Source organism: Artemia franciscana, chromosome 13 (assembly GCF_032884065.1).
Source record: "Artemia franciscana chromosome 13, ASM3288406v1, whole genome shotgun sequence".
Lineage (NCBI taxonomy): Eukaryota > Metazoa > Arthropoda > Branchiopoda > Anostraca > Artemiidae > Artemia > Artemia franciscana.
In genome coordinates this window covers 14783816-14807062 of record NC_088875.1, presented here as the reverse complement: position 1 = coordinate 14807062, position 23247 = coordinate 14783816, and the positions used below count along the sequence as shown (strand labels likewise).

The window sequence follows — 23247 nt, the reverse complement described above, 5'->3', positions numbered from 1 at the left end:
CTAAAAAGGGCTTGGAAGGGGGAGGGATGCTTGTTACTTTCGACTCTTAAAAAGGGCATAAAAATGAGCTGGTTATTGCGGTTTGTTTGATGGATAGAAAAGGAGACTTCTATTAGTTTCTCAAGAAATGGTGCAGGGTAAATAGCCATCGGCTTCTTTTTTCCTTTTTTTAAAGTTTACCACTCTTTACGGGTAAATTTTCTCGTAAAAATAAACGATCTGCTGTAATTCATAATGTGAAATCTAGAACCAGATATTTTACTCTTTTTTAGTTTTGTATTACTAAAAAATTAAAAAAAAGTCCTTTTTTGACTTCAATAGAGCATAGTTCTGCTTGTTTTTTCGCAAATTAACGTCAAATTTGCCTTTTCTCTGAACAGCTTTTTTCTGACACGGAAGAAAAAGAATTCAGCACGAACGATCGCAGTATAATAAAATTTGGTTCATTTTTTCTGTGTTTTGTATTTTAACCCTTCTCTAAGGCGTCAGATATCAAAAACGACTGAAATCATTTCAACCCAAAAATTATTTTCCTGGGGTTTTGTATTCTCTATTTTTAATCGTCTTGTTTTCTGGAAAACCCTGCTTTATTTTCATCTTAGTATTGAGGTCACAGACTGGGCTGCCAAATTGACACATTTTGTGTCAAAATGACACAATTTGATGTTGCGTGACACAATGACACATTCAGTCGAAATGATGACACAATCGACGAAAATGACACATTTTTCAACAAAAAATGACACAATCGACAAAAATGACACATTTTTCAAAAAAAAATGACACATTTTTGTCATCCAAGTCTTGTTTTTTAAATGGTAATAAAAGAAAAGTAAAATTTTAATTTTCTACCTCCAGAAAAGCTACAAATTAATGGAAGGGAATAGCGCTACCTAACGGTGGCAGTAGTACATAAACAGTGCGGAATACAGGACAGATGCCATCACCATATTTAAACTTTAAACCACACGAAGAAAACAGCCATAGGCGAAAAATTAAGCAAAGAGAAAACGGGTTTTAATTTCGACAAAGCAGTGAACAAAAAACAAAATATAAAACTACACTTTAACTAAAAAAATAAAAATACTCCGAATATTTCGGCTCCAAGTCCGGGAGCCTTTCTTAACGAAAAAAAAGTACAAACGACAAAAGATATTAAAGACATATTTAAGATTTTTTTTTAAGAGAAAAAAAAAAAAAAACACGGCAACTAAAAACACAACGAAAAAAAATATATTAACAATCAGATAAGAACAACTCACATTATAAACAAAGATAGCCCTATATATTTTTTATTGAATAATAAAAAATATTCAAGCCATAGGCGGAAATTTCAAATCAAAATGCACGCTGAATATCTGAACTGAATTGGCTTCTTGATTGAGTATGTGATGTAGCCAACTGATAAGTACTTAATAGTAAAAAGTAAATAGCATGCAGTTTACCAAAGTTGTATGGATGAGCAGCAACTCCCATTTTCAGGAGTACAGGAGGGGTATCCCACCTCGGACAAGATTACAAATTTCCAGAGATGTCTTTCCTTCAGAATAATCCATCTGGCTTAAAAAGGCATCAACAAATATGACAAAAATACTAGATTGAAGCTAATTGAATGGCTTACATATTGAGTAAATAAAAAGCTTTGCCATTAAAGCCGGTTACGTAAAGAGCCGATTACGATTACGACGTCATACGAAAAGTCTATTTTCAATTTACTGTCTGAATTGATTGTCCCTAAAATTTTTATAAATGAAAACTTGCCTCGTTGGCCGCCCAGACACAAATTCATAGTGTGTGACATTAATTTAATCGAATGTTCCTATTTCTTTCATGACGTCATAAAAAGGTCATGATCCCAAGATAATAGGATAAGGTTAAGTTTACCCCTTTTTGGACTGATTCGGAAAAGATTATATATTTAAAACTCTAAATAAAGATTTGACAATTAAATATGATACCACTTGTAGCAAAAAAATATGACACATTTCGTGACACATTATGGAATCTGAGATGACACAAAAAGCACATTTTCGGAAAAAATATGACATACTCCTTAAAAAAAAATTTGGCAGCCCTGCTCACAGACCCAGTGGTATCACATTGGATTGGTGCTGCATTTGGCCATACGGCATCTGGGATTCTATTCCAACTGCTGCATGGTTGAGCGACAGGCTTTCTATCTGTCCCTATAGAAAAAAAAATCCTGCAAGTGAAAAGTTTCTTTGACACCTTATGTGCCATCAATGGCTCTGGAAGATACCAGCTACTACCATCACTGATTACTTTATTGTATTAATCTGGCATGCCATACAAGGATAGAACCTTCGCTAAAGCTCTTCATTCAGTTCATCCAAACGCTTGTTCATAATCTATAGAACTAAGGACTAAAGGGGTCTGGTGACTCAAGTACTTCTCAATTATTATTCTAATTTGGTCGACGTATCCTCTTGCCTTTCTGAAACAGCGTCGTTCCTTCGTTAAAACTTCACCTACAGCATATCTAAGTCTAAAAACTGTCATCATACTTCTCATCATTTATGTCATCATTTATGTCTCATTTATGTCATCATATTAAAAGTAATTTATTTCCATAAGAAACCAAGCTAATTTATGTACATACTACACTTGCTCTTATCGCTTTTCGCTTATCGCTATGGAAAGGTTTAATTAAAGCATTAAAGCAACCTTCTCCCTTTTAAAAATTATATTCGTAATCTTCAGTAATTTATTTCTAACTTCACAACCACCATATTTGAAAAACTGATTTACCACACTATCAGCACCTGGGCCTTATTTTTTTAATCATTTTGGTATTGTCTTCCTTACTAAATAAATCTTTCTTCGCATCCAAAGTGCCACAAACTTTGCATTCTTCTCAGCATCTCTCCCTGTAACTTTGTCATGGTTTAGTCCATTTTAACAATGTTCTGTCCATCTTTTTAACTCTATCCTTATCACTAATTGTGGCCCTGTTACAATGTACAATATGTTACTCTTAAGCCGTCTAATTTATGATTGGTTTTTCTTTTTGTTCAAAATAATCCTATTTCTCCGAATGTAAGCAAATATGGGTTTCCTCGCAATTCCTTTTCAAAGAAATCTCACACATTCTACGGAATGATGTTCTTTTTTCGTTAAATGTAGCACATTAAAACGGATGACGTGTTTCGATTTGGAATACGTTGTGTTTCGGCACCGTTGAACTTCCTAATGTTTTTTGTTTTATAGCGAACTGAAGAATTCGTAAATGTCAAAAAGTTATCTATTGTTAAGAAGCGAGTTCGACGCATTTCAGAACAAGAAGAGTACGAGTCGCGGAGGCTGTGGCAGGAGGTTACAATGGGTCTCAAGTAAGTAACTTCAAAAGTTGCAACAACAGAATTTGCTTTTATACCGAGCTGAAGGTAAACAGAATAAAGGAATCAGTTGTCGGTAGTTTCTTGCTCTATTTAAATAATTATTACAATCCTTTTAACTTTTTATTTCGATTTTTGTGCATTGCAAAACGAATTTCAAAATAGTAATATCTTGAATTATAAAGAATCTATTATCTTTCAACACCAAATCCAAATATTTCGTTTGAGACCTTGGCTCAACCGGGTTCAGTGTAGAATAAAATAATAAAACATAACAAAATGGTTATTAGTAATAGTAGTAGTAAAAGTAGCGTGCAAATATTGCCTGTTTGGTCAATTGATCATATCCCTTATTATTTCCTGAAAATTCCAAATTAATATACTCAGTAATTCCTGAGTTACACCCTTTTGACAGCCCATATACACATAACATGTTATGATTTAGTTCAACACACCCCTCAACATTCCCTGAAAGACTCATCTTAATGCCCTTCGTATTTTGGGAAAGTAGAAGTCAAACATGCATTCCATTAAAACCTTATATGCCCCCAGGGCATACCTTAAAGCCCTTGCCCCAGGGCTCCGGGGGGCTGTGCCAAACCATGAAGGCATTGTTAAATGTTCTTTGGACTATTTTAAACAAAATTACCGTCACATAATTTCTATCAGATGCTTTTGGTGAAAAGAGGGGTAGTTGGGAAGAGGGGGGGCTAGTTGACCTCCACCACTGTTGACTCTTTGTAAGAAATTTCCAATTTCAACCAAATGAGCCACCTCTGAAGTTTATAAACCTTCCCTTCCATAAGAACCTTCAATTCCCTAGGGGCATAACTTACAACCCTCGCCCACAGGCTCAGGTGGTTTGTATCAACCCCAAAAGCCTTGTTGTATGATCTTTGGACTATTTTGAACTCTTTACGACAACTCCTTTGATATAAAGTACTCTGGTCTAAACAAACCAAAAAAAATATAATAATAATACATTGTGTTTACATCGTTCTTTGATTAGGTACCGCTATTTTTCTACGTATGATTTCAAATATACAAGTTTCATCAAGTTAGTGTTATCCATCAAAAGTTACGAGCCTGAGAAAATTTGTATTATTAAAAAAAAGGGGAAACACCTCCTAAAAGTCATATAATCTTAATGAAAGTCACACCATCAGATTCAGCGTATCAGAGAACCCTACTGTAGAAATTTCAAGTTCCTATCTGCAAAAATGTGGAATTTTGTATTTTTTGCCAGAAGAAATATGACGGATGCGTGTTTATTTTTTTTTTCCAGGGGCGATCGTATCGACCCAGTGGTCCTAGAATATCGCACGAGGACTCAGTTGAATGGAAATTAAAAGTTCTAGTGCCCTTTTTAAGAGACCAAAAAATTGGAGGGCACCTAGGCCCCCTCCCACGCTCATTTTTTTCCCAAAGTCACCAGATCAAAATTTTGAGATAGCCATTTTCTTCAGCCTAGTCGAAAAACCTAATAACTATGTTTTTGGGGACGACTTCATCCCCCACAGTCCCCAGGGGAGGGATTGCAAGTTACAAACCCTGACCATTGTTTACATATAATAATGGTTATTGGGAAGTGAACAGACGTTTTCAGGGGGACTTTTTCGCGGGGGGGGATCAGGGGGAGGGGGCAAGTTTGGGGATCTTTCCGTAGAGGAATTTATCATGAGGGAAGAGAATTTCCATGAAGGGGGCGCAGGATTTTCTAGTATTATTTAAACAAAACAAAAAATTAGAAAATAAATAAAACTGGAACTGGAAGTATAGAGCAGCATTAAAACTTAAAACGAACAGATATTATTGCGTATATAAGGGGGTTTGTCTCCTTCTCAATACCTCGCTCTTTACGCTAAAATATTTTTAGTAATTTCAACTATTTATTCTACGGCTTTTGTGATTCAGGAGTCAGTCTTGAAGAATCGGGACAAAATTCAAGCTTTAGTGTAAAGAGTAAGGTATTTACAGGGGGGCGAACCCCCTAGTATACGTAATAAAAATATATAAATATAGAAGTTCGCTACAGAAGTTAAATCGTAAGATATGTATATTTATTACTAATAAAAACGTTCGTAGAAAAACAAAAAGTTCTTGTTGCCCTTAAGGTAACCAAAAATTGAAGGGCAACAAGGCCTCCTCCCCCACCCCTTTCTTTCTTATCAAAATCGTCCGATCAAAACTATGAGAAAGCCATGTAGCCAAACAAAATTAATATACAAATTTCGTTTTAATTATTCATGTACGGTGAGCCAAAATCAAAACGTGCATGAATTCGAAAACGTTCAGAAATTAAATAAGAAAAACAAGTTTTTTCAACTGAAAGTAAGGAGCGACATTAAAACTTAAAACGAACAGAAATTATTCCGTATGTGAAAGGGGCTGTCCCCTCTTCGACGCCTCGCTCTTTACGCTAAAGTTTTTATTGTTTTAAAAAGTAAATATTTGTTTTAAATAAACCACTATTTCTGGAACAATTTTAGTAAATAACTTTAAAAGGAAAATAATAATGATCAGGATTGCACAGACAATGGGACAGTGAAGAATGTTGTATAACCGCAAGTTTTACGCAGTTAAAAATTAGCACCTTGCATATTCACATTTCTTTTCTAACCGTAATATATACAATGATCTAACGATTAAATAACATATCTATATATATATATATATATATATATATATATATATATATATATATATATATATATATATATATATATATATATATATATATATATATATATATATATATATATATATATATATATATATATATATATATATATATATATATATATATATATAAATATATATATATAAAGAGAGGCATTAGAAAATGCGCGTTACATAGCAGAAAACTGCTCCGATGAAATTTTACTCTACGATGTATAACACAATCATATCAGGCTGCAAATTCGAAAATAAATACTTAGCGTTCACTACTCCCACAATACCTTCAAAAAGTGCCTGACACCCCGTGGCAGGGGGTACTAAGGGTAGCTTCATAAGCTTTGTGTAATTAAGCGATTTGCTACTTAGAGACGAGTAACTGGCACTGACAGCCCACGTGTTGCTGGGGCGCGCAGCGCCATTCTGAAGTAACTGCCACCCCAGCAACACGTGGGCTGTCAGTATTGTTACGTTACACCAACAAGTAAAAAGCAGACAAAGGGGCCTAATTTGGTCTAAAACCGACATTATGAATTATCAAGGTGCTAAAGAGTATAGCACTCTTTCGAAACCTCTAGATAACTGTATGAATTGACAGGTAAGATGGGCTGCTGAAGGGGCTAAGTGGGGGAGACAGGATCTACTGGGGTTATGAAAATCAAGGAAATATCCTCGGTACTGATACTCGAAATTACAGACTTAGCAAAGTGCAAGCAAATTCTATTCCTCCTTTCTTTAAAGATAAGTAGCCACACAATCATTTGGCCAGTATGGACACTTTTGAACAGTTTTTTGACACTCAGTCATTAATTTATTCCGCCCAAACTTTAGCGTAAACGAGGGGGCGAATTGATTAATTTTTTAATATTAATCTACTTTCACATATTTGTTTGTAATTTGAAATTGTGTGCGTTTTTGCTGCTCCGGTATTGATAAGTTTTACCAGTTGTTAATCTTTACCAGTTGTTACTTTACGTAATAATTTCTGTTCTTTTTACATTTTTAAGTCGCTCCTTACTTTCATTTGGAAAACTTGTTTTTTTTTAATTTAATTACATACATAATAATTAACATTTTGAAATAGTTACATTGAACAAAAGTATGTTTTAATATGTAAGAAAATATGATTATGCCAAGTCTATCCTAAACTAAATTTGAATGTGCGAACTAGTCCCTTGCCCCCACCCCCATATTTTGAAAGAGACCTATGGTATTAAAAAAAATTGTTTAAATGGATTGCTGTGCCAAATTGTACTCTTTCATCTGGTAGGAAAACAAATCTTGGAGTTGTTAATGTTTGAGCGTTTAGTTAAAAAATTTTAAGGTTTTTGATTGCATAAACTATTTTGAAGGACTTCATCAACGTTTTTAAAATAAAATATTTTGTCTAACATTTTGGCATTTCAGAATTGTTTCTGATAATGTTCAGGTAGACTGGAACTATAATTTTAACTACAGTATTCAAAAGGCTTCTAGGCTCAAAGTAAATCATACTCAGCAAATATCAAAAAAGAAATTCAACACCTCCTAGTCCTGTTCTTTAATTAATCGTAATTCAATTACGTAAGGGCCTTCATACACCCAGGGTTGCCAAAGGGACACTTTTAGTGCTTTTTTGACACTTTTTCACTCTGGGTGACACCGTGCCACTATTGGGTGAAAAAAGGCAACTTTTTGAAAAAAAGGACACTTTTTGGCATTTTTTCAAAATCAATACCATATGTATTTATTTTCATTTTTTTTTTTTTTTTTTTTTTTTTTAACTGCAACTGCTTTTAATTTGTGCTTTGTGCTTTTCAGGCTCGTTTTCGTCTTAGGGATTTTTTTTTGTCGTATCCGCACTACTTTACTTTTCAAAAGCGCGAAAATTCAAACGTGGTGAAACATGTGACTTGCTCAAGAGAGGTTAGAAAAAAAAAATTGGATAAGAAGAACTGAAGCAAGCATATAACTGCTGGTAAGTAAAAGCTTAAGGTGTTTTATGACTTGTAGTCTACAGGAGTATGCAAAGGTGCGACCTGGATAGTAGTTAGTAGTAAACTATCTGATCCTGATCTGATTTGCTGCTGCTTAATCATTTTTTGGACGAGGGTGAACCTCAGTAGATTTTCTGGATTAAGACATTAGGATTTTGGTAAATATGTAGTTTAGGTTCACATGCATTTGAGAGGGTGGACCCTGCCCCATATGGGTACAGTCTAACCCACTAGAAAATTCTCTGGTAACTGTCAAGATCATCTAATACTGTCATAGACTGAACATCACATCCAGTGTACTAAGTGCTAATTAGCGATATTTGCTTTTTTGCCTAAAGTGATGAAAGGATGCAAGAACGACAGTGAAAAATGTTTTGTTTTACATGCTGTAACCTGGTGGACTGTTTAGAGAAGAAACAGAAGACTATTACTGGAACCAACCAAGCTGGACCTCTGTATAACGCTTCTGAATTGGAATCCGATTCATTCTGTATCTGCTCACTTTTCGTAAGCCTTCATAATATGAAATGCACCGTATGTGAAATCCAGCACAGGCTTTCCCTTGTAAAGGTCTCTTCATGCTGTCTAGGTTTTTCGGTTTGGTCCATCTTGAGCCGCGAGGATGGCAAAGGCCTAGCTCAAAATATTTCGGATTTGCTTAGACATTTGTTGTGCACCATTCTGCTTTTGGTGAAAAGGATTGTGATTAAATAAGCCTTTCCATTGTCTTTTACAGACGCCTTTGACCTCTTCTCAGAAGAAAGAGAGTAGGCAGAGAGAAACGGTCCTCGAAAAACCATAGCTATTCTTGACACCAAAAGGCCTTTTTCTTTGGTTTTCTGTGCTTTTTCTTTTTTTTTCAACAATTGATTAAGCACATGTAATATTTGTCTTGTCACTATTTGCAAAGAATTTAACATTTCTTTGTTTTTTGAAGAATATATTAGCTTTATACAGAACAAGTGATATTTGTCTTGCCATTATTTCTCTCCTTATCAAGTTTGATCTCTTAGTCAATTGATCTCATGAATACATTAATTATTGGGTGAAATAATAATGTGGTTGTGTATTCTTGCGAGAGCAGCGTTATCAAACGCATTGGCGAAAGCCAGGTGAAAAGGATGTGAAGCACGTTCCAAGCCAAGCGCGTTTCACATGCTTTTTGATATCAGTCTGCGGGAAATGGTCGACAAAAATTTTGCAGAAGATATGATATGCTACTGAAGGAAAAGAGGGAGCGAGGGCAATTAAGCAGTGTCGGCAGCGACAGACATCGTATCTGTGGTGTGTTGGCGCAAATCTTTTAAGCCCTGTCTTCATTATGGCTTTTTACGGCCGAGGCGGTTGGGGAGGCTCATAGTGAAAACAGGTTTTCTCGCTGTACAGACTAGACATTTTGGCTGAAAACGTAAAAACTAAACAACGCATTTTTTCATTTATCTTAGTTGTACTACTCCAACTTTTGTTTACGTTCCTGTAACACCGCAAACGCAGCACAAATGATTCAGAGTTCCTGAAATAAGACTGCACTTTCTAATTTTTGGTCAAAAACGACGAAAATGAAAACGGTCGTCCAAAAAGCGGCAACTAGTACAACCGAAGGTGCGAGAGAACCCGAGAAATAGTACTGAATTCTGTTTCTTCTTCGCGTATTAGGTGATTTGAGGTTTTGCATGGGATTTTACTTATTTGAAGAGCCGCTTTGCTTTTAATTGAAAAAGAAGAACGTAAATCTGGCCCTGGAGTAGTGGTGAGAAGGCCATTTAAAGCCTTTTTCATCAACTTTTAAAGTATATTGGCTAATTTTCTAGGAGGACACTAAAAGTGTCCCTTTTTGCTGAATTTGACACTTTAGTCTCAATTAGTTTTGGCAACCCTGCATACACCATCAGACAAAAATCTCGAACGTTGTATTAATACTAAAGTAACCGAAATATTTTACTTTTTACATTTCATTAACCAATTATATATGGCTGTATGTTTAATATTTATTCTCCAATAAGCATGGTATTTTTTGCAAATATGCCATCATCCCAAACCTACCATAAACTAGCTCCAATGGTAAATGAGTGGTATTGGCACTTTGTCCATTTTGCAAAATCTTTGGGTTTACCGGCTTATGAAAACCCCAATTTATTTATAAATTTTGGGAATATCTTTAGTCTTGCTTGGAAAATGTACTCCACTGGATTCTGCTATAAACTCCTTTTACTTTTACCATTTCTAAACTTGTTACAACTGCTAGCTACATGAAGCGAAGCACCGGAAAACACTCCTTCGGCCAATCAGGTTGAAAGCCTCCCCTTTCATCTCAAATGCTTTCATCTCAAATCAATAGGATCGCATCAAAAATCTTAGTGGTTCCAAAAAAAAAAAAAAAAATGGATCTAGAAACGCATTTTCGGTAGACCGAGACACCCCTTCTTCAGAATAAAGCTCTTTGATACCTCCAAAATATATTATCTTTCCGTCTTTTAGTTTCATCCCTAAGTGTCATAGTAGTAAGTTTTACAGTATATCAAAATTTATCGTTTTATCCTCACACACGTCGGTGTGACCAGCTCTGAGACGTAGAGAGAGCAGGGCCGTCAAGCACTTTGACCTTGGCCACTTCCCATCAAATCCTAGAGGTTTTGATTCATTTTTTTTATAATCTCAGCCTAATTCGAGCCGTCCAGCTATTCTCGCTTCATCTTGTGGTCTGTTTAATCAAACTATTTGAAGGTCACGGTTTCGATACATTCTACGCTACCTACGGTCTTTTTCGGGACACACAAACTGCATATGGAGCTTTTTCAAGATGTATATGCTGAGTGGGGTCACACTCTTTGGTCGTAAAGAGTAGATTTGTACCCTCTTACTAAGCGACATGCTTAAAGTTCATTAACGAATTTATCGAAACAAAAATGTCTAGAATATATGCCCTTTAAAATCATATCTGCTACTAAGTACCATAAAATATTATCAAAAAAACGGTATGAAATTATAGGTCAGGACATTACTAAATTTCGTTACACTAGAAAATGTCATAAAAAATCATTTTTGTCACAAAAAATCATGTTAATATAAGGTTGTTGGAATATGGCTCAATCTTCGCCTGTTGTGAAGCCTTTGTCAGTGGAGAAGCCTTAAAACAGGAAGTTTATCTGAGGAAGGACAAGGGTATCTTCTACCAGGAGCATTGTTATTGCCTGGATTTAAGTGTAAGGTCTTGTCACTCGTTTGTCAGCACTTTTTTTTAATATCTTTTGGTTTTTCTATGGGCCATCGCTCCTCCCTGATGGTGCCCATAATTGTGGACTCTTAATTGGTTTAAATATCTTACAGACTTAATGACATTCCTCGTGCAACTGGAAGTAAACATGCTCTAGAAGACAGACAACGGAATGAAGCAAAACAGCGAGCAGAAACCGGTGAAAAGTGGGTGACCAAAGTAAGTCCTCTTTTTCTTCCTCTTAATTACTTTTTTATTAATTTAAAGTTCAGTTAATTTAAATGTTGACTTAACAGAATTGAGAGTAAAAGTTGACGTTGAATCTACAGATAAAACAAGGATTTTGATGCACTTATGTTGCTTCAAAACTATCCCCCTCCATGTAGCAGTTTAAAATGTACATTAAAAATCAAAATTTTGAGTGGATTTGGGCGTTGATTCCATTTTAGACAGTATTGTAGAGCTGTATAATATCATTGCTGTGTTATTCTGCTGTAGCTCATCTATTCTGTCCTGTCCTGTTCTTTTTTTCTTTTTTCTACTGAAATGCGACTGTTAAACTTATACCCATTCCATAATTACAAAACTTTAAGTCAAGGTGAGTTCCAAACCTTTTTGTTTTGTTCTTTTTCGTATTTTTACGAACATTCTGACAGGTCTTATAGCTATTTCCATTGGGAGGTATGGTCATTCTGTTTCCTTTTTTCTCGATTTTTATCATGCTAATTCGGCAAGAAATTTTTAAGTTGGAACGAAAATTTAATTTCGATTGGGTTGCCATATTGTAGACCATGGGTCGGCAACCCACGGGCCGTATGCGGCCCGCAAGGCTTTTGGTGCAGCTTGCAAGATCCTCGCCGGAACGCAGCTCGTGGACCATATTACTCGCCATACCAATGCACAACAGAGTGAAAGGAGGCACCGTCTAGCATTCTGCCATCTAGAACTGTGAAAAATCCGTAAACACCATCTAGCATAGTTAATATAATGGTCAACCATCTAGATCGATTATTTTGGTACATTATAGTTTGTTTTTGAGTAAACCTTCCTGAAAGTTTGGGAAATACCCCCAAGAACATTTTGCCTTTAGATTTTCTTTATTTATTCTTATCTAGTTCAGTGAAATTCAGTGCTTATGGTACCAAATGATAGCCAAATTATCTGGTCATATTCTGCGGCCATCTTATGGCAAAATATTCAGAAGAAGAAAATAACGCTTGATTTTGAAGATGGGTGTCATCTGGTATATAGTGGGTCAGGAAAAAAATGTTACACACTGGGACATATCCCAGTATATACCAGATGACACCCATCTACAAAATTGAGGATAATTTTTTTTTCTTCGAAAGGTAATTTTCATCAAAAGGGTTTAAGTACATCCAGGTTATCGAAGGAACATAGATACAAATATCTCAGAAACAGATTAGGGTATTAAGTTTCAACTTTCAGGGAAACTAGAGGGAGAGTAAAACTAAATAAAAAAATACGATACATATCCAGATTGTGAAAAGGGTGTACGTGTAATATCCTAGGAAACAAGGGGGGGGGGAACTTTCAGAGTACATTATTGAGGATGCTGAACCAAATGAAAAAATACTATGTCCAACCAAGTTTACTATGATATTATTATGGTATTAAGTTGAAACTTCAGGACCTGTTTAGGGGGTTTATAAATAAATATATATGTTAAAATGGCCTACCTGCAATACATCGGGAATGGCTGAGTGCATTAAGATGAAACCATTAGGGGATATTGCATTGTATATTGAACAAAATCAAAATTCACTCTATGCAGGTTGTCAAAAGGGCATATGAGCGATAGTTGAGGAACAGCTTAAAGAAACAAAATGAACCTTTGAGGGCTACTTCAAATACTGCTTATGCAATTAATACTACTGCTATTGTGACTTTTCCAAGCTGTGGCTGATTGTGACTGAAATCCCAACCACTTCTAATTACAATGGCCATTGCATGTGACTTTGACTGCATTAACTACTTTACTATAGCAAACAACAAGACAGTCCCTCAGGACGGGAGCAATACCAAAGAGGCAGGGATAGACTGGCTGGTAGGCTTCGTAAAAACAAATAGATATACGTTGGCCTATATTTTATTTCTAATTTTGCAGATTTATACACCCAAGGCGGCTTCTAAAAAAAGAAAGGATCGTTGATTAAAACCGGATTTTTAATGAAGCATCGACAAATTTATGTTTTTCGTTGAAGTTAAAAAAAAAACTTTTGTGCTTAATCTGTCAAAAAAGTATTTCTGTAGTAAAAGAATATAACTCGAAGTGACATTACGATATTGAGCACAAAACTAAATTTTACTGTCTTGGAGGTGAATCTCGAAAAAACAGAATCATTAACTTGAAATCGTCACTCAAGAATCAGCAGAAAATCTTTAAAGTTGTGACAGACATAAGCAAATCAGCTATACGTGCCAGCTACAAAGTGGCAGAAATAACATCAAAGCATGATCGCCCATTTACCGACAGCAAACTTGTCAAAGAGTGGGTCTTAGCTATTGCGGAGGAAGTTTGCCCGGAACGGAAAAGTATTTTTGAAAACATTAATCTCTACTAGACCTTGCACCCATCGCATCGAAGATTTGGGGGCTAACTTGTGTCAACAATTTAAGGACCAAGCGCAGTGTTTTACGGACTTCTCTCTTGTATCTGGCCAAAGTACGGACATATAGGATACGGCTCAATTTCTAATATTTGTACTTGGGATTGATGAAAACTTTCATGAATATGAGAAGTTGTTTAAAATATGCCTTCTTAACGGAAATACAAAGGGGGAGGATTATTTCATCACTTGGAACAAGCTCTGGTTCCATGGGGCTTGAGCTGAGAAAAATTAATCATCATCACCACGGACGGTGGAAAAAACATGAGCGGTCATAATAAAGGTGTCGTTGGGAGAGTCAACAGCAAACTTTCTTGAGTCTGGATTTGAATTTCCATATACATTTCACTGTACTGTCCATCAAGAAGCATTATTTTGCAAGGTTTTATCGTGAAGAGAAATAATGGATACCGTTATATCTGCTATTAATTTTGGGGCGTTTTAAAGCCACGTGAATAACATTTACCGTCAGAATGGAAGACTTAAGATTTTATTAATTAATTTACAGATTAACTAATTAATTAATTTCATTAATTATATTTTATTAATTAATCAATGTAGGAAATGATATATAATATTTTACAAACAAGATTTATTCCAGTTCAGAGAAAATAATAAAGTTCTAAAAACCTTCAAATCAATAAAAAAAAATTCTTAGTCCCCCCCCCCCCAAAAAAAAAGAAGTGCCCTTATAGGCGATATCGCTTCAAACCTCAAGAGGCTAATTAACCTCTGTTATAAAAAATCTCATGTTAAAAGATTTCTGTCTTTTATAAATTTGCCAATGACCTCTAAGGCTGGGTTGCTGCCGAAATACGCCATAACTCATTAATAACTAATTAAACTAATTAATTAATAATAATCTAAAACAGATAAAACTAATCTAATAAATCTAAAACTAATAATCAGATAAACTAATTAATTTAAGTTCACGTTCTTACTTGATGTTGTGCCTTTTTGTTAAATTACATTTTTATCTTAGGTCCTATGTGGAATAAAGACAGAAAAAGATAGAAAAAATATCAATTGATATTTTTAATTTGGTTATTTTAAATAACTTTACAGTCATTACCGGAAACGATAGACGAGTTGCTTTATCGCAGAGACGAACTTAAGCTTTTTGTATACTATCAATTTGCTATATTCTTTTTTGTAGGCCTTAGATACTCTTAACTTGTGAATTTGAGTCTGGTGGTACAGTTTTAAAACTGATGATCGATTGAAATTTCTAGCTAGAATTATGCCGTTAGGGAGACTTTGGCAAATGATGAACGTCCGGCTTTTAATTAGGGTTGACCTAGGAAAGGCCTCCGTTTCTATAAACTTGATCTCTAAACGTGATTTGTCTGCCCCTTCTTATAATGGCCATAAATATATGTTGTTAATGAGTATGATTGTCGTTAAAAAAATCACCTGATTTTAACCCACCATCCTCCCTCCCGAAATGTTTTTCCGACTTCTAAAATGGTCGTAAAGTAAAGATGCTTCAGTCCCGCCCCCGAACAATTTGTTGTTGTTGCCAAAATGATATTTGTGTCATCATGAGACATTTATGACCAAAGCTTGGTGACTTGGATACTCTATTATTGTATTCTATTAACCTTTATTTTGTCGACAATGAATTAACTCGCTTTTCTAAAATGAAACGTCTAACGTTTTTTTTTTCGTTTTGGTGTAACGCCTTAAAGACCTTGAGAGAACCCTTAAAACAAGTGCATATGGATATTATTTTTAGTTGTTTTTGATTTCTTTAAAGCAAAGGTTGAAATGGTATTAGACTTGGTATCGAGACGATAGTTGATTAGTGTAATTAAGTCGGATATTAAGATGATGGCTAAAAACCAACTGCATGGGTATTAAACCTTGTCCACGGAGTAATGAAACAAGGAACGTCTATCTGCTAAGGTCTCATTGCCTTGCTTAAGTGACCGCGAGCAGTAAATGATTGGATGCTTGAGAATAGATTATCTTCTCATCCAGGAGTTGAGATTGGACAGAACCTTTCACTTGAAGACCTTGATTACGCTGATGATGTCAGAATCCTCTTAGACCCAGAGAAAGCCACAAATATGCTCCATGATTTGGTTACTTGGGCAGATCGTATTGGCTTGAAAGTCAGTAAACGGAAGACAAAGTTTATGGCAAAAAGATCCTCTTTCGCTAACTGTAAATCAAGTACAGTTATATTAGGTCGACAGTTTAACATACACTGACTCCCAGCTTTGTACCGATGGATCTTCAGACGCTGGTATTCAGCAGCGACTGCTGAAAGGACAGGTGGTCTTTACCTCCCTCAGAAAACCATTATAAAACCGGTGTGAAATTAGTTTAAGCACTAAAGTTTGAGTCTACCCGGCTTTGGTTTGAACAATTCTTCTTTATGAATGGGAAACTTGGTCAGTGAAGCGACTCAATGAAAATGCACTGAAGATATTGAGCAAACCTGTCTGCGTAGTATCGTCAAGATACACCTGAGTGATCGCGTATCAAACGTGGATATACGAAGAATATTTGGTAGGAGAAGATGCGGTGCCATCACGATCAAGGAGAGTCGACTGAAGTGGTTGAGCCATGTCTTACGGAGGCCACCAGAGTACTTGCCTCGCCGAATCCTTCTAACTGAGCCCCTCAGCTCATGGAATAGACGCCAAGTAGGACAGCTGAAAAATTGGTGGAACTTGGTTAAATCAGATCTTGAACCAATTTACATCTGACAGCAATCTGGTAGCAGACCGAATTACATGGCCCAAACTTGTCTCGAAGATCCTCGATGCCGGGCAAGATGGAACGCCTGATTCTTGCCACTAGTAAAAGTACAAGTAAGAACAATACAATAATAAATATACAACCGTAATGTTCAATACGGCTATTGAACATATGTAGACTAGTGGGAATATGTAAAAATTATGCAATAAAAGTGAGTACTTTAAAATCAAAAGAAAATCAGGACTACTATTAATATGTCAATAGTCGACTAAAAAGATAAATATAATAGAACAGCCTAACTGATCTTTCTAAAAATATGCTTTTGTTGGTAATTCATTAAATAATAATTTGAACTGTTTAGTCTTGAATAATTTCAATAATATCTATATTAATGGATATTATAAGCATATATAATATCCTATGACAGTGGGATAATATGGCAGTGGGCAGTGGGAAGTTGTCTTTTGTTGTAATCAAGAAACTCGCAGTTTCTGGAGCTCCTTCATGATATATTTCTTTCGCTCATTTTCTGCTGATCTTTGCACAAGTTTCATATTTTCAAACCTGGTGCCCGCTAAGCGTAAAACTATGTAACTGTATATGGAAGTCCTTTTCATCAAAAAAGGAGTCACTGGTCGTTCTAATTTTTTAGTTTCCACTTAATCAATTTAAAGAATCAGATTTCATTCTAGTGTCCTCAGAACTTTAAGGGCTCAATCCAAAGCTCTTGATCTAATCAGTGTTCTTTTTGTAGATTTGTAGTACAAAAGATCCCCCCAAAAAAATGCATCAAAGATAAAAGACTAGGGACATAAAAGGTATCATCTATAAAAGGAAATCACAGTTTGAAAAATCACCAATTAAATACCTTGAATCCAAGTTTCATTAAGCAAATTCGTCTTCTTTTTTTTTCTTTTTTTTTATCTAGAGAGATCAAATTTATTGGGTTTTTTTTCAGTCCGAATACTTAAAGGGGCATTTTTCATTGAATATACTCCAAAAAAAGGTAATTTTTGAAATCTATTCTGGGTCAAAAAAGAACTTACAAAGACAAATATCTTGATCAAGACAGCATGTTTTTTGTGGATATGTAGTTGAAAAGGTACACTGAGTGGTGATAAAAATTCGAGGTTTTCTCATTGTCACAAATTTCTAGCACGTAATGAACGGGGGATTGAGAACGGTAAAGATCATAAAACAAACACTATTAATCAGGATTCGGTAGTGTAGTGGTTCGGAAACTTCCTTGTGGTCGTGGTAATTTATGTTCGAACCTTTGATAAGACATTTTTTTTAATAGGGATTTTCTTTTTAGATATAAGCTTAACTTTGCATCTTTGCTTTCTGGTTAGAAGTTTAAAATTCTTTGAAGCATTGCGGCAGAAAAATTGCATTTATAACAACACGAATTTTTATAAAATGTTTATAATTACATATCTTTAATTTTTTAATGTCCTTCCGGTTTCTAAAATCTGTATATTATTCATATAAAATAATATATCCCTTGGACTTTTTATGTGACAAATTTTAGACTTTTTTCAAGGGAAAGTTTAAGACTTGTGCAAAGTTAAGCTTATATCTAGTACTCCATTCTAGCAAAATAATATTGACTTCTAAGGTTCCTTCGCCTAAACTGGACAAAGATCTTCTTATAAAGTATATTGTCTATATTTTTAAAACCTAAAAAACACAAAAATTAATTTTTTGAAATGAAGTTTTCCAATGAAAGTAAAGAGGAGATTTGAACCTTAAAATGAGCATAATTACTACTTTGCAGTTTAAGCAACACATCTTCGATAAAATATTTTAAATAAACTCTTGATATTTCCATATAATTTTAGAATTTGGGAAACTAACGTTTTATCAAAAACTAAGATTGTTCCAGTTTTTAAGAGAATTAAAATTGTGCAGAAGAATTTATTGATTTCATTACTGGTAAAAGACTGGCTTTAAAAAGCTAGCTTTATAAATTATTTTTATTTTCTACAGGTCACGCAAAGATTTTTCTGCCTCTAATCCTGTAATTTGTTGCGTCGTGTTTGTTTTTTCAGTAAAACGCTCCCGTAATTTTTTTTTAGAATTCTACAAATATAGGGAAATATCACGTACCAATTCATTCAAAACATTTTTTTCGAAAATTATGTTGCATAATCTGTGAAGCAGTAATTTTTGTTCATTTTATTTAACTATTAAATAATAAAAATAAAAAAATTTCAAACGACAGCAAGGAGCAACATTAAAACTTATAACGAATAGAAATTATTCAGTTTATGAAGAGGATCCCCCCCCCCCCCTCTACCACTCGCTAAAGTATTTTAGTGCTTCAAAAAGCTTCTTATTCCAATTCAACGGCCGTTGTGTTTCAGCAGTCTTCTTAAAAACTGGGAAAAAGTCAAGCTTTAGCGTAAAGATCGAGGGGTAGAGGTGGGAGCGTTCCCCCTCATATATGGAATAATTTCTATCGTTTTTAGTGTTAATGTTGCTACTTACTTTGCGTTGAAAAAAACTTGTTTTTTTTTTCGATTTCTGATCGTTTCCGAATCAGGCCAGGAAAGCCTCCTCCTCACTCTGTGGAAAATTTCACCTGTAAAATTCCTTTACCCTTCCCCCCACACCGAAAAAGGCTCCCTGGGGAAAATCTCCCCGCCCGAAAAATGTATGTATATTTTACAATAACAAATACTGTACGGCCCTCCAAAGGTAAAAGTACGTATATGCACAATTTTTCACTTCTCGACTTAATGCCATCACCATACTAAAAAAAATGTGCTGAATCGAATGGTATATGTAAGAAGGCTCTAGTCCAAATATTAACGGAAATAGCATATGGATAAAGTACGTATCTGAAAAATTTCTGGGCGCATCCAAAGGTAAAAGTACGTATCTGTGTAGATACGTACTTTCACCCTTGGTACGTACTTTTGCCTTTGGCCGGCACATTAAAATGAGAAAGGAAACCAAAGGTCAAAGTACGTATATGTCATGATTCAGCACAATCATCATTGTTTGTTTACCAGAGCAGAGCTGAACAACCAGCCAACTCTGAGCTATTTATTAAAGAGTACTGGCATAGAATGTCAAGAGGCTTTCTAAATTTACAGAGAGCGTTGGTTATACAAAAGGAAAGAGATTTAAGGTAAGAAAATTTTGCTTCATGCTATTTTGGAACCTTTTCTCCAAGTAGGCCTAAACCCTCTGGTAAAACCCCATCTGTACTACCAGGTAGGTACAACAGACCCGCTACAACCAGTTTACACAGCTAGCTATGTAGCTGTCGAATTAGTACAGGAGAGCAGCGTCATACCAAATTACCAACCAACCACCTAAAGCCATTTTTTTAGTATTGCCTACAAACATGACTTACCTTTGAAATAAAATAAAAAACAAGGGATGCATCAAAATAACCCCTAGAACCTTCTCTGTCATCTGAGATAATCAGGGATTAGTTTGGTCAACTATTACAACATTGAGAAAAAATTGAGGGCCTCTAAATATTGCTTACCTTAGAAACAAAAAAAAAATGTATCAAAATAGCCCTAGAACCCCCTCTTTCATCTGAGATAATCAAGGTTGATAACAAGTTCTTAGAATTCCAATTTTTCAGGACATTGGCATGTCAAGCAAGTACAAATGAGGCATCAACTTCAAATACCGACTTGCCATCTTCCAGTGAAGAGCAACGAGGAGCTAGTTCCTGTTCCCCCCCAGAAATCATCCAGATAAATCAAACAACAGACATATCACCCAATTTTTCTGGACATTCTCGATCAAGGGACACCACTGATGGAGAAGCTAAAACTAAGGCACAGTTAAAACACTTTGCTGATGAAGAATTCGAAAAAGAAGATTTAAGTAGAGGTGATAGTGATGAGTCTGATATTGACTGGGAGGACGTTGAAGGGACATTTGGGTCTTCTGATGATGAAAGGCAGACAACTTTGAAGAAGAGGAGAAAGCTCTTTACAGATTTAGTTCCTCTTTCGGTCAGTAATGATCTTACATCAGATCATCCAGAGTACAATCTGATCCATTTTCCTACCGATCCTTTCCTGCCCTTGGAAGATTCGGCTTCGGATGCAGCAGCTTATGAGACCCAAGATGACCAGCTAAATTTGGACAATCAACCATCTAATGAAAGCAACAATGCTGTTTGTGAACCTGATTCCTCAGACCATGTCATGTGTGTAATTGACGCTGTAGCAGCAAGGTCTGTGGGACAAGATAGAGAAAATAGACGTGAAGAAAATGGTGGAGGAGAAGGAAGGTCAATTGTTGACCTTACTCCAAAACGAGTTCGCTCAGAAAAAGATAAATTTGAAAGAGATGTTAAGAAGTATCCATTTCCTGACGAACCTGGCTGTAAATCTAACAAATGTACAAACTCATGTTTGAGGTTTTCCAGTGTAGAATTCAGGAAAATTTATGACACATGTTGGAGCAAAGAATATAAATCAAGACAAATGTGGCTCGCTTCTTTGCTGACATTCCTACCAGTTAAAAGAAGGACTATTGCCCCAGAAGCTGCGTGTAGAAAAAAAACTACAGTTAGGTACAGCCTTCCCAGAAATTTGAATGAATACCCCACACTTACCCCAAAAGTTGAAAACTTGCCAGTTTGCAAGTCTACATTCCTTGGTTGTCTAGGATTAGGCAAGAATGACAGAGTGATTTTTACAATCAAGTCAAAAATTGAAAGGGATGCTCTTGGGAATGAGCTCAAGGACGGAAGGGGCCATAAAGTGGCAGGGCCACCAAACAAAGTTGATCGAAGCCTTGTGATGCAGCACATTGAAAGCTTTCAGCCAGCAATTCCACACTATCGTCGAGCTCACGCTCCAAATGTTCGGTACCTTTCTCGTGATTTGAGCTACAAATTTATGGCAGAAGACTTTAATGAAAAATATCCAGCAAATAAAATCTGTGATGAGACATATAGGAAGATTCTTAATGGTATGAAAGTATCATTGTGCATGCCCCAAAGTGACAGCTGTGACATTTGCACACTATTAAAAGAGAAAGTAGGGGCTGCGAGAACTCCTGGTACAAATGGTGAGGCAACCGAGAAAGAGACTGAACTGTAGAGAAAGCACAGAGATCTTGTTGAACAGGTTTCAAAAGCATTTTCTGAAGATAAGCAGAAATACGAAAAAGATTCAACTACCATGTTGTTCACCGTGGACCTACAAAAAGTGTTATTGCTTCCCATCATGCACAGCAGAAAGGAGGCCTTTTTTCTATCAAGACTCGTGTGTTTTAATGAGACGTTTGCCCCCGTTAAGGCCACCCAACAAAACCAGAACCTTTGCGTTGTTTGGAACGAATCTCGACAAGGACGTGATGCACCTGATATAGGTAGTGCCTTCCACAAGGTCTTAAAGATGAATAGGGATATCTTGCACTTCATTTTTTATACTGACAATTGCTGTGCCCAGAACAAAAATTGGACAATTTTTAGTGAATTTGTACTGATAGTCAACAGTGAAGGGGGACCTGAAACGATTCGTATCAAGTATCTAGTGAAAGGCCATACGCACATGGGGGCTGACTCCATACACGGATCGATTGAGTCTCGAATTCGAAAAAGGGATGTTCTTGACTTTGAAGATTTGTGCGACACCATAGAAAAAAGTAGAAAATTCACGAAAGCCGTGAAAATGGACATAGAAGACTTTTGCCAGTGGAAAAGCTTAAAAGCTCCTGGCATCGTCATGAAGAACTTGGGCGTGACCATTGATGAGTTCAGTGAGGTCTGTTTTAAGAAGGGAAAAACAGAACTGTTCTATAAAACTAGCCCTGAGGGTGAAGAAAAGAGTCTAAGTTTTGTGCCAAAAAAGCTGGTTAGTACAATCAAAGAGGCAAAGTATCCTTTGCCAGATCCGATTCTTGGCGCAAGGGGGGTAAAGCCAGAAAAGAAAAAGGCCATCTTGGAAAAACTTGTACCTTTTATGAATGAGAATCGCCGTACATTTTGGCGCACTATGCCTTCATCAACAGCTTCTGTCGATTTGCTGAAGCACGGCTGTGTTTCTTAGCTGCCTGCAGTATTTCAGTGATTTCTTTTGATTTTTTTTATTTTTTAACTTCTAATTATTTGAATAAAAAAATGACTTGTTGTACATGCTTCATACGTGGTTTTACCTTCGGTATACGTCATAGATACGGGGTTTTGGGCAGAGTAAAAGTGCGTTTTATGTTTTATACAGACTTTTACCTTTGGGACTTCATTCGAATTCGAGTCTCGAGTCAAAGGTAAAAGTACGTATATGTCATATACGCACTTTTACCTTTTGAGAGCGCCTCTTTATATGAGTAACGGTCCAATGGTAAAAGTACGTATCTACTGTTTCAGGCTTCGGGGCAGTAATAATAGAAAATTTTACTTAAAAATATGAAATCCCCATATTTGTTTACCTATTTAACTAATTTCCAGAATTAGCCAGTGTCCAGTTTCACCGTAAACCGTATTTGAAGCTCTCAAAAGTACTCAAACTTTGAGCCGTGATTTATCGAAATAATGAAAAGTGTAGATACGTACTTTTACCTTTGGAGGGCCGTGTATTTGAATAATGGGTAAATTGTACAACTTACAGCTGTTTCCCCGCAGGCTTTAATGGGTCATTTCATCTCCATTGGCATAGTTGGTGGACCTTTCAACTATTCTGAACCAAATGGCTATCTCAAAATTGTGT

General features: G+C 35.8%; 1 protein-coding gene across 1 annotated transcript in view; it reads left to right on the top strand.

The window, feature by feature from the left end:
* Nucleotides 1-23247, top strand: part of LOC136034567 (oxysterol-binding protein-related protein 9-like) — a 176211-nt gene that overhangs the window by 151533 nt on the left and 1431 nt on the right. The window contains exons 13-14 of the mRNA XM_065715810.1: nt 3229-3350; nt 11336-11441. Coding sequence (XP_065571882.1) covers nt 3229-3350; nt 11336-11441 — 228 coding nt within the window. The remainder of the gene's footprint in view (nt 1-3228; nt 3351-11335; nt 11442-23247) is intronic.